General features: G+C 43.3%; 1 protein-coding gene across 4 annotated transcripts; it reads left to right on the top strand.

The window, feature by feature from the left end:
• Positions 1–2,355: 2,355 nt before the first annotated feature.
• Positions 2,356–10,799, top strand: LOC147984018 (uncharacterized). Of its 4 annotated transcripts, none has more exons than XM_087543278.1 (3): positions 2,356–2,694; positions 7,668–9,850; positions 10,113–10,798. In XM_087543278.1, exons 2-3 carry the CDS (start codon positions 8,186–8,188, stop codon positions 10,530–10,532), a joined length of 2,085 nt encoding a protein of 694 aa, XP_087399404.1. In that variant the 5' UTR covers positions 2,356–2,694; positions 7,668–8,185; the 3' UTR covers positions 10,533–10,798. The 4 variants fall into 4 exon arrangements, with proteins under 4 accessions (XP_087399404.1, XP_087399407.1, XP_087399406.1 ...); XM_087543280.1 differs by having other exon boundaries at positions 2,570–2,694; positions 8,429–9,850; XM_087543281.1 differs by lacking the exon at positions 7,668–9,850 and having other exon boundaries at positions 10,113–10,246.
• Positions 10,800–13,012: the final 2,213 nt, after the last annotated feature.

The raw sequence follows: 13,012 nt of genomic DNA, 5'->3' as shown, positions 1-13,012 counted from the left end.
TTGAACGTAAGAAGGAAAGAGATCTCCGTGAACAGCTGAAAGAACAACAGAGGCAGAGGGAGTACGCTCGGGAGCAATATGATGAGAGCAGGTGCAGGGAACATGCCTTTGCATCCAGAGAGAAGGAGAAGGTATACAAGTCAAGCTCTTAGTATCCCATAGAAAGGATGAAAGGGTATTACGTCAGGAAGCATAGACAGGATCATGAAGCTTGTAGGGGGAGGGGTGAAAGCCCTCAAACCTCCCTCGCTACCAGGAAGAGGAGACCTAAGCAGATTTGGGTAGCTAAGGATGATAATGATGATCAGGTGATGCATGATACGTTCATTCGCGGCACGAGGCAGAAGACTCTATTGTATTTGACCATATTTCTGAGAATTATGATAGAGCGGCGGACCCTGCCGGGGAGCAGGTGTAGGGGAGCGTAGTAATTTCAAAAAAATTCCTACGCATACGCAAGATCATGGTGATGCATAGCAACGAGAGGGGAGAGTGTTGTCAATGTACCCTCGTAGACCGTAAGCGGAAGCGTTATGGGAACACGGTTGATGTAGTCGTACGTCTTCACGATCCGACCGATCCAAATACCGAACGCACGGTACCTCCGATTTTAGCACACGTTCAGCTCGATGACGTCTCACGAACTCCGATCCAGCAGAGCTTCACGGGAGAGTTCCGTCAGCACGACGGCGTGATGACGGTGATGATGTTGCTACTGATGCAGGGCTTCGCCTAAGCACCGCTACGATATGATCGAGGTGGATTATGGTGGAGGGGGGCACCGCACACGGCTTGGAACAATCAACTTGTGTGTCCATGAGGTGCCCCCCTCCCCACGTATATAAAGAAAGGGAGGGGAGGCCGACCGGCCTCTCTAGGCACGCCAAAGGGGGGAGGAATCCTCCTCCTAGTAGGAGTAGGATTCCTCCTTTCCTGTCCTACTAAGATGGGGAAGGAAGGAGAGGGGGAGGAGAACAACAATCTACTAGGATTCCTCCTTTCCAGCCCAACAATCTACTAGGATGTTGCCTAGGTTGTATTCAGGAGGTCTAAATATTTTGCAATATGCGGATGATACTATTTTGTGTTTTAAAGATGACCTTGAGAGGGCTAGGAACCTCAAAATAATTCTATGTGTTTTTGAGCATTTGACCGGTCTGAAGATTAATTTTTTAAAAAGTGAAATTTTCTATTTCGGTAAAGCTTTGGAGAAACAAGCTGACTACGCCGGCATTTTTACTTGTGCTATTGGGGGCTTCTCTTTTAAGTATTTAGGTCTTCCCCTGCATTATAAAAAGCTTTATAATGCTGACTGGAAGCCAGCGGAAGAAAAAGTAGAGAAAGGAGCTGCAGCGTGGCAAGGGGCTCTTTTATTTATGGGTGGTAGGCTTATCCGTGCTGAAACTTGCTTGAGTAACGTCATTAGTCATTTACTTAACTTTTTCCGTCTATCAAAGGGAGTAGGCAAAAGAATCGACTTCTTTCGAGCTTGGATGCTGATTGTTTATCACTATAATTCAAAATGAGACAAAATTCCACTACCAAACGAAATATAACATTCGTTTCATTTCACAAATCCACACGGCGAATTTTGTTTTCTTACAGAAGACCTGGGGTGGCGCGTGAAAAACAAAAACGAAAAAGACCCGAGATGGGTCATGTGGCTGATGTGTGGCCTGCTCCCTCGAAGATCCCTCGCTCCACGACCGAAAATGCTACACCTACGTACGGCTGTTACGTGATCTACGTAAACTTCCATTCCATCTAACTAAGCACCCCTCCTGATTCTCAGGATGGACCCCAGCCTCCACTAATGTCTAATCAAAAACAGCCAAATCACCCCATACGGAAGGTACGTGAAAACCTTTTCGTAGATGTAGCATTACACACCGGCACCTGGCGCGCGCATTCCGCGATCGACGAGCACCGCGCGAACTTACACGTACGTGGCTTTTGTGGTTCCAGGACGACTTGGAACCTCGAAGACCGAAGACGTGGACCGTACGTCCTCTCCAAGCCCTCGACTGGGCTGTCCGTGTGTACGTGCTCCGTGGATATTTACCGGAGCTCTCTTGTCTCGTGCGACTCAACAGTGTCCCGTTCCATGCTGGTCGACCCAACATTGAACTCTCGACAGTGAGCTACTTCGCTGGTGCGCCCTGAATCAGTCGCCGGAGACCTGTGCTTGCGAGTCCCGGCGATGGAAACACTTGTGGCCTTGGGTTAACACACTTGCCGTGGAGTGCTTTTCTTGTAGTATATTATTTAATTTCACCGAAGAGAAAATTGGATATTTGCCGATTTGTTTTACCATTTTCACCATTTATAGGAGTTCAGAGCCAAACCCATCGAAAACCACTCGAACACCAGACTCACCACCTTAGCGGCCGACGGCCCGCGCGCGTGTGCTAGTGTTGTTTGCTGCCGCTGCTGATAGCAGAGAATGGCGAGCGCCGCCGAGCACCGCGTGCCGATGCCGGCTGATCCTCCCGCCGGCGACGGCAAGGCCGCGCATCCTGAGAAGCGGCTGGACCGCTTCGTGCACTCGGTCGCGCCGATGGAGAGGCTGGGAAACGCGCTGGGCATGTTTGCGCTCGCGTGGGCGACCATCGTCCTGCTCGGCGGCTACCCCGCGCAGCTCCGCTGGCAACATTTCGTGATCACGACCATCGTAATTTTCATGGAAGGCGTGGGGTACGTAATCAAACTACCACATGTCGCACAAATTCCTCAATTACTTTGTTATTACTCCCTCCATTCTTTAAATATAAGTCTTCTTACAGATTTCAATATAAACTACATATGAAACAAAATAATGAATCTACGCTCTATACTTTGTCTATATACATCGATATGTAGTACATATTAAAATGTCTAAAAAAGACTTATATTTAGAAATGGGGTAAGTACTTACACCCTTTATTTCTAAAAATAAAGTGTTTTTGCAGTTCATATCTTATATTTAGAAACAGAGTTAGTACTTAAAAGTTAAAACCATGAGAGGAACAAATTACTTACTTAATTTGTCCTAACAACCAACAAAAGTGACACAAAATAAGGCATAAATATAAGGCCGCCTTCACATACTATTTTCCTGTGGGTTTCACGTTACCCAGCGCGTTTCCCAGCCTCTCCATCGGCGCGAATTGATCACTTGTGGGGATCCATAGAGAGTCCATTTTATGAAATATCTGCTGAGAAAGCAAAAGAATAAAAAGGGAGACAGATGGTTTATCTATCATCAAATAGAGATGAATATTATATGATAGCAACAGGAAATTCTTTGCCCTTGAATCAAGGTATTCATGAAGAACAAGTTGTTCCAGCTAGATACCTGTCAGGAATTTTTGACTATTGCATGGGAGCAAATTCATGGTAGAAGTATTTTTCCTTCCCAATATGTTTCTATTGCGGGCTCTCTCATTTCTTTTATTAGGCGCAATGATGCGAGTCGAGCTTGAATGAGTTCTAATATGTAGCGCCAAGCAGTTCCACTTTCTCAGTCAAGAAATGCATTGTTGAAATTGGATTGGAAGGCCAAATAACTCTAGATTTCGAGGGTTTCCGTTATAGCCAAACACGAGGAACATCATTCCTACTGATAGTCATAAGATATTTTTATCAAGTAGTGGGAAGACTATAAGTATTCCTTTAGTTAACCACTGCCGCTCTATCAAAAATACTTGTATGTAACAAAAACATCGGGTTCCATGGGGTAAACCCATAAAAAAGGACAAATTTTAGCGGAAGGAGTTGCTACAATTGGGGGGGGGGGGGGGGGGAGGGGGGGGTTACTTTAGAAAAAAAATGTATTGGTACCTTAGTTATATGTCATGGGAAGGTTACAATTTTAAAAACGCAATACTAATTAGCGATGTTTGGTATATGAGGATGTTTATACCTTTTTTCACATCCGGAAATATGAAATTCAGAAGGATACGACAAGCCAGGGCTCTGCTGAAAAAATCACTAAAGATATACCACATCTAGAAGAACATTTACTCCAAAATATGGACAAAAATGGAGTTGTTAGGTTGGGATCCTGAGTAGAAACTGGTGATACTTTATTAAGCAAATTAACGCCTTAGATAGCAAATGAATCATTGTATATCGTGTAAGCTGGATTATTACATGCCATATTTGGCCTTATGATTTCCCGTTCAAAAGAAACTTCTTTGAAATTACCAATAGGTGGAAGAGGGCGTGTTATCGATGTAAAATGGATCTAAAGGGACACCCTCAACATAATGGTTGTTTATATATTTTACAGAAACCTAAAATCAAAGTGGAGGATAAAGTAGCCGGAAGACATGGGACTAAAGGGACCATTCTCAAAATTTTGCCTAGGCAAAGTTATGCCCTATTTGCAAGGGAAAAGATAACTTGGGTATGTTCCCTGGGAGGGAATTTCCATGGAGCCCCAAAGCCGTCTGACCACAATCGGACAAACGACAATTGCTGTGCGAAACGTGGCGATTTTTCTGGTTTAAACATGCTACATGACAGTTTTCGCCTCTTTACATGGCCATTCTTACAAAATTGACACGGCAACTTTAGTTGATTTGGCATGGCAAGCTAGGCGTTTGCTAGGAAAAATGCTCCCAGGAAACATTCCTCAGATCGGTCCATTAATATCTGATGCGTACAACTACGTGAGTTGATTTTGTTGTCTGCTTGTAAGGGATTTCTTGCTATTGGTGATTTACTTGATTTCTGTTGATTGCTTTGCAAATGACTTCTTTCCCGAAAACGAGTAGGTGGGGTTGGTTTGGAAAAATAATAATGGGGTTATCATGTGGTGTGGTAAAAAATCGGCAGGAAGGAGCATATATCGATGGGCGGGTGGAAGAGGTGGAAGCAAAACCAACAAACTCGCCTTTAATAATAAAGATAGTGTGATAAAAGATGGTACCATGTTTAAAGGGGATTTTTTTAATTTCATTTTATTTTGAGAAGATCATCTCTTAGGTAAGGAAAGAAAACGTCTTTTTTCCTATGTTTCTCTTCCAAGTCCAAGTCACCCTACATGCCTCTCCTAAGAGAAGGCTGACACTACTCTAGTATATGCCTTCCACATGGACGCGGAGTATCTGAGCTCGAGCTCAAATGAGCTCAGATGAACAGTAAAATAAATAAAAAAGTTCAAATATTTTAAATTTTTTGGTAAAATTTGACAAATGTTCTAAGTGCTTGCAAATTTTCATCATGAGATCACATTCGCGGAAGGCGTGACAAAAAAAAGAAAATCAATGCTCCAAAAATGCTATTGTACTTTCGAAAGCATTTTGGACCGCTGATTTGTCAAAGTTTGGCACGCCTTCCACGAATGTTTATGCGAGATCATTTGAGCTCGAGCCCTCGTACTATCAGAAGCAATGATGCTACATATTTCGTTGTGTGATCTGCCTTATAATGTAAAATAAAGATGGTACTCCCTCCATAAAGAAATATAAGAGCGTTTATATCACTAAAATAGTGATCTAAAAGCTTTTATATTTCTTTACAGAGGGAGTATTTTCTGCCAGCACTTTCAATGTAGTTTCAGTATCTTATTCTCACTTTGCCCTTCATAGATACCATCATGAAAACGAGCAAATAATTAACTAACCGTGGTTGATGCTTCCACACCAATTCCTTTGGTGCATGCATGTCATGTTTTCGCCCGTGGGGGGGGGGGGGGGGGGGGGGGGAGGGACAGATAATATACTGCCTTACGGGACAATGTAAGGAGATGGAGATGTAAACAACGGGAGATCGATACTAACATGCCCCCTTGTTGAGAAAGAACACACACAAAATATTGTTGATAGGAAAAAGATAACTACTATGTAATCATGCACACTACTTATGAATTTTATAATTACATGCTCCCTAAATTTTTAAGGAGATGGAGATGTAAACAACGGGAGATCGATACTAACATGCCCCCCCCCCCCCCCCCCAAATACTCTTGTTGAGAAAGAAAACACAAAAAATATTAAATATTGTTGACAGGAAAAAGAATAACTACTATGTAAACATGCACAGTAATTACATACTCCCTAAATTTTTGGAACTGAGGGAGTATATACTAAATCAAGCATAATACAAGCACATCAAATTTGAAGCCTGTAAATACATGTATAGATAATTTCATCTAAAAGGAGGAAACGTTGTTTCAAAATTTTGGACTACATTGTATTGTTTGATAACGAGGACAAAATGCCAGTAAAAATATCTAAATGAAAAAAAAACCATTCTGAGATATCTTAATTTTAAATTGAGTGACTACAAGACATTAAATATAATTGGGAGATGATGATTCATTTTTTTCACAACCATTACATGAAAATATTGTGAATTGTATAAATGATTTTGGATGGCCCAGGTAAAAAAAATACAATTCATGTTTTAAGACTAGTATAGATATCCTATCACCTTATACCAGAGTTTCAACGACATGTACTATTGACACATTTCCTAGGGTTTCCCGGACATGTCCTAGGGTTTCCCCCGGTACGCAGAGGGCAGTGGGGAAGGGGTGTACCCAATGCCCTTCAGGAAAGTCCGGCGGCGCCCGCAGGCGTCACCGCGTCGATGACAGGCGAGCCGCCAAGGGTTTCTCCCAACCCAAACAACCACCACCCCAGACGTTTTGGAATGCACCACCAGACCTCCCTCCCACCAGCATGTGCCACCACAGTTACCGAACCAACCTCGTCGTCGCCCTGAGGCCACCGACACGAGACATGGAGGAGGGACGAGGAGCCAACGGGCTCGGAGGCATCCGCAACTCAGCCGACGGGAGGGGACAACCACCAGCGTCAGAGAAGTACCACACGCAACCATTTTGTTTTGAAACCACATTCAACTACAAATATCAAACAATCAACAAGGATCCCTCGTCTCACGACTGAAGTACAAGATCTAACATCTTTTGGCAGTGCCTAGGCAGCTCATGCCGTCACACTCTCCACACCATCTGTAAATATATATCTGCCCATGTTTTGTCAAGAAAAAAATCCTGCCAGATAAGAAGGCGTAGAAGACAGTTTTTTTTCCATTGCGTGAGTTTACAAGACAGATGATAATGTCTAACACTGAGCTGGATATTATTCGAAATCATTTGTGTTTGGTTGCAAAGTAGTTTTAAAGTATTTCAGGAATACTGCAGTATTTTAGATTACTATGGTTTTAAATACTTTGAGGTGTTTGGCTCTAGTTAAAATTGTAGCATTATAAACTACAGTATCCACAAAACTGTAGTATTTTTGCAGTATTAAAAAAAGAGGTTAGGACCTCTTTTTTAAAAACTGAGAAACACAACAAAGGCCTTGTCTTAGCGGTGGCCTATTACAACGCTGTATACTGATTGCCAAACATGTCATTGTTTCCACAATACTTAAAAAACTGTTGTTTTCATAAACTACAGTATTCATTGTCATCGGTATAAAAAACTGTAGTATCGGAATACTGAGGTTTTACAAAAACATTGCTTACAAATAGAGAGGACTGGAGGCCTACAAAATAGGTAATAGGAAGAATTTACCGCTGTCAAGGCCTGACCAACACATCTCAAACGAGATGAAAAATATTGCTTTCTTCAGTCTTTCATGTTGGGCAGTAAAAGAGCTTGCTGAAATGTGCTGCCTTTCTTTTTAATTATAACATATGTGTATGTACTTCAGGAAGTTCTGCCGCAACAAAAACAGGCTGGATTACCAATTGTTCTTCCGCACGAGAGGTGCCTTCAGGTCTCTTGGACCGGATGCGCTGATCTTACTCGTATGTTTTTTCAATGTTCTGGCGTGCATTGACTCCATATGGGGAAATAATAATGTAGTGGACAAACTGGCTTTGTTAATGATGATACTTGTGATTGGCACAATTCTATTTCCAGAGACTGCAATACCACCCATGTGCAACCCCCTACGCCACACACTATCATTATGGAGCCCAGTGGTTGCAATAGTACTGCTTTGCCCCTCTGTACTGTACAGGGTCGATGATGATTCCATTGACAGACTCAGTTTGAAAGCCTCAACTACCAAGCTGACAGTGTACCTGATACTATCTGTGGTCGTGCTTCTACTCACAGTAAGCAGGCTGCAGTTCCCAAGAATAGTCAAACTAGTAGACTGCACTCTTGGTAACAAAATAGTATTTTGGCGTCGAGTTATTATGAACTTGTGCATGTTGGGCTGCAATGGTATTGCCCATCGTCACTTCTCATGGCCATGTAAGAGGGGCGATGATCATGTTAGACATATTTGGTCTAATGATAGCGTCATTTGGCAACCTCCAGATTCCTGCAGCAGTAGTGCGCATTGGGCTAGCACTGTGGGGCCTTATAGTTATAAGGCAACACTCACATGATGATCATGAAAATGTTGACCAGACAAATCTTGGGAAATCCCAGTTAATCTTTTATTTGATGGTGCTTGGCCAGGGAATACTCTATATTGTTGGTGGCCTCCTTGAGATTTTCTCGTTCATCCTACGGCGATCCCTCACCCGTCATGCTGGATTTAGAGGTCCCCAAGGATTGGAATATGTCAATTTATACTATGCATATGTCTTCGACAAATGCATGAAAGGGGCTGTGCTTGCTCCAGAGAAGACTAGCCTCATCACATTTGCTGTGGATTCTTTAAATTCAGGCTCACCCAAGAAGCAACTCTATGGGCTTAAGATGCTGCTCACCTTTCTCGAAAAGGATCCCTTAAAGACCAAAGCCATATCGGAACTCACCACTTCCATAAAGACAATGACCTGCTTGATCAGCATGTTGGGTTGGACGTGTGAAGGGGATAAAGATATTAGATTATGTGCTGCAAAGGTCACAGCCAAGCTCGCAGATAACCTCTACATTGTCCCTATCCCTGGGGCAATGCAGCTCATAGCCTCACTTCTGGACACTACTCACCGGCAGAAATTAAAGGATCCTCTTCTGGACATTGGCAGCCCTAAGGCAAAACAGGATAGTCCGATTCAACAAGTTAGAAGGAATGGACATACCTCCCCGATGCTTAAATGGTTGAAAGAGTTGTCAATATACTGTTTGATTCCAAGGAAGGAGCCAACTAACATGGATGAACAAAATTCCCATGTACTCCGATGCTGGAAGCGGATTACAAAACGTTGGTCTGTTCCAGAGGAGGAGCCATCGACAGATCAAGATCACCTACCTTTGTTGGGCATGTTAATTCTTGGCAAGCTTGCCAGCTTTGATCTTGAGAACTGTATAGAAATCAGCAGAGCAACTGGCCTCATCTCAAAGATCATAGAGTTCACAAGCAGCAGAACTGAAATGACTAATATTAATGAGACACAGCAGGCACTGCTGAAAGGTTCATCACTGGAGCTGCTGACAAGATTTTCAAGTACTAAAGGGGAATTTGGTGTAATTATGCGTCAGAGGATTTCAGAACATCCCTTCCTTTTGAGCCATCTTGCAGATATCTTGGATGACAGTGGGAGTAGCCAAGAACTTAGGGAGCTCACGTCAGAACTCCTTAGAAACCTGGCCATGGAGGGAAATACAAAGGAGGAGATTGGACAAATCCGAGTGATCATTAGCAGGTTGATGCATGCATTTCTCAGCCAAGATGCACTCTCAAGTACGGATTCAGGTCAGCGGCTACGAATGAAATCAGGACAAGCACTGGCAGTATTGGCAATGGAGAGTGCGAATAACTGTTCCGTTATGTTAGAAGAACCAGGGTACGTATTCATCAAGGAACTCACACTTATGATCCATAGTGACAGGTACAGGTACGTAGCATCAATCTTGTTGCGGAATATGTGTGTGCATGTTCGACCAGAGCTTTGCAACTCTGACCTGAAGGAAATCTCCTACATCGTGAGAGAGGTGAGCCCTACTAATAGAACCTAAATGTGCAATATAAGAGGCAGATATTGTAAATTAATATTTGACATGGTACTGCAACCTTTTCCTTCCCATACATTTAAGCTAATACTATGGAAACACCATAAACTACAACAGTTATAATTGCTATGCACGACAGAGCTAAATAAATGGACGTTTAACATCAACCACTTAAACAGAAAGTTGTGAATACTACTGAAGTTTAATCGTGGCTTACATAGCTTATCTTTTTTTCCCACTATAGGTACTGGAAGGAATAATGGATGCAGAAGGGAAAGAACTGGAGGTCCTTGTTGATCTTAGTTCACAAATATATAATGCCACTCCAGACGATTTTGCGCGAGAACTAGAGCATGGTCAGATTAAGGAGACATTTATAAAGAGGCTTGTCAATGCACTTAACTCAAATATGGTACCCACTGCTCACTGTCCCGGCATCAGGAGGGTGATAGTTGAACATGCCATATACATGATGGAATCCAATACGGTCTATGCTAGCTGTTTCAAGAACTGTGGGATGATGGAAGCACTACTAGTGGTAGAGCGTACACCTTCAAGGGCTGAAAACTACAGGTTCTTCTCAGGTGATGCAGGACTCATGGAGCACAGCATACCTCTATCCACACTTGTGGCTAGAGCAAAAGAACTGATGGACCGCGAGTAGCTACAAGGCATCAGCAGTGAAGTGTCACCTGAGTATGTGTTTAGAAGATATTGTACTCCTACTAATAGTATATACTGGGACTTGTAGGCTCAATTTGCTCACGACAGTAGCAAGTTACACCAAGGAGATCCCAGGAAACTAGAATTGATATTAAGCATTTAATTTGCGTATAACAAGTCACAATGTGTATCATGATGATGGCAACTTAAATAATGGATGTAAGACCATGGATATATGAAAAATGATGAATCTGCTTTGCGGTTCAATATGAAATGTCATGTTAGTTGCACATTGTCAGGGTATGAGTCTTCAACACTAACTCAGTCTTTTAGATTCTATAAGACTTACATCGGGTGTTGTTTAGCACTAGTAAATGGCGCGATCATTGAGTACTCACGAGGCACCCACTTCAGTCCAGATCCTAAACACTCATTGAGTTTATCCTGCTAATTTCCCAACTATAGATGGCACTGACCCTAACAAAGAATGATGCAATTTGATCATGGATGGAGAGGAGCCTTAGCACAATCTATTTTAACTAAGAACCCACTAAGTAGTAGCATGGTAATTTTTTTGGTTTACTCAAAGACCACAAATATTGAAATCTCTGCTTCCCTGATCGCAATCGGCCATTAACTGAACACTACAGAGTACCTATCTCATACAACCACGAACCGAAACGATGTATGTGTACAATGTACTTCCAGGACTGTCAGAGCCCGGTGCTCGGGGTCTCCGGCGGCACTCTGCCTCAGGCCGGAGAAAAAAGGGATTAATCAGAGGCGAGAAGGCGAGACTGCACCTGTCAGATGAGAAAGGGTTCAAAGCTGGGACGCGACTTCCACACGGACCAGCGATTCGGATCCCTGCCGGAGAGGCTGGTGGCGCGCCACATCCGGCTCATCGGCGCCGCCGGCGCCACCCACCGCTGCTTCCAAAAAAACGTCCTCGTTTTTTTATGCCGATATCTATCACACGTGTGGCCAGTGACGGAGCTAGAAAAGTTGAATAAGGAGGGCCAAGTGTTGTTTAGCTTTGTTGAGGAGGGCCGGATTGTCAAATTACATCATTTTTAGCCGAATTAATCAGGTACTGACATGCATATTAGCTTGAATTCAATGATGTTAGGGGGGCCAGGGCCCCTGCTGGCACCCCCCTGTCTCCGCCACTGCGTGTGGCATAATAGGCATTCGCCCACACACCGTGTGTGACATGAGTAAGGGGCAGTCCACAGGGGCTGTGTGTGGGCGAACAGTAGAATTGCCCACACGTGTGAACGCAGCTACTTCGTGTCAATACGCCCAACAAGTACTACTCATCCTCACCCCGCGCGTGTGGCACGAAGCAAATATGCCCACACGTCCTGGCGCAGCTACATTAGGTACCCGCGGAATGACGATTTAGTTACCATCCGGAATGGCAGATGTAGTTATCCGGGATGTCAAATATGGTTGTAAAAACATGACAACTCTCTCTGTTTTGGTTAAGTATAGTTGCCATGTCTAATTTATGGTAGTTGCTGCGTGTAATCAAATCATAGTTGTCGTGTGTGATTAACTACTTGCCACATGTGGTCAAACAATACTTGCCATGTGTGTTTACCTAGTTGCCACGTGTGGTTAATCACAATTGCCATGTATGTTTATTTGATTGTCACGTACGCACAACTGCAGTTGCCGTCTAGCAAACGAATCATAGTTGCCATGTGTGTTTGTCTAGTTGCCATGTACGTGCAACTGCAGTTGTCATCCAACAACGTACGACTGTCATGTGGGCGAAAAACAGTTCGCCCACATGCGCGTGAATTAGGTGATGGTTGTGTGGGCAGAAACTAGTTCGTCCACACAGCGCAGCTGGCAACCGTGTATTGTGGGACGTGTGGGCGACCTCTCCAACGCCCACACACCGGTCTTGTCCTACGTGGCACGCGAAAACTGCATCGGTGTGTCAAGATTCGTGCAAGCTTAACTGGACGGTGATTCAGGCGTGTGGGCGAGTTGCAATGTTGCCACACGTGTGGGTATTAGTGTTTTCGTTTTTTTAGGAATATGCCGAGCTGCTCGTGCTCCTGATCGCTGTTTGAGTCCGTTTGCGTGCATATGGGCATGTACAATGGTGTTATCTTAGAAGTGCCATGTAGTATAAATGATGAAATAAAGGAAAGAGAATTCTTAAGAAAAGGCTTGTCTTCTCTTATTTAAAAGAAGAAGACAAGAGATAATCTCTTAACACAATATGTCTCATCACATTTTTAGAAATTGTTAGTTATTGAAAATAAGGCTAAGAGATGAGTCATTGTAGATTTTTTTATCATATCTAGATTATATATAAAACTTAAGATAAAACTATGTTATCAACCATTGTAAATGCCCTAAGCCCAATAACTTGACTGTTTAAAATGCTGTCAAAGTGTCAACCTTTGGCACAGACCTGCCCATCGAGCGATGACCTGCGCCGTCCCGTCTAGAAGGTTCCCTCAA

Source organism: Triticum urartu, chromosome 2A (assembly GCF_056163025.1).
Source record: "Triticum urartu cultivar PI428250 chromosome 2A, HENAU_Tu73, whole genome shotgun sequence".
Taxonomy (NCBI): domain Eukaryota; kingdom Viridiplantae; phylum Streptophyta; class Magnoliopsida; order Poales; family Poaceae; genus Triticum; species Triticum urartu.
This window is presented reverse-complemented; position numbering and strand designations above follow the sequence as displayed.

What these genes read in the sequence shown, in the direction of transcription:
- LOC147984018 (XM_087543279.1), top strand. Translation starts at nt 8,186, where the DNA reads ATGGTATTGCCCATCGTCACTTCTCATGGCCATGTAAGAGGGGCGATG. An exon ending in TCTCCTACATCGTGAGAGAG is followed by an intron (nt 9,851 to 10,112) that starts GTGAGCCCTACT and finishes TTCCCACTATAG; the next exon opens with GTACTGGAAGGAATAATGGA.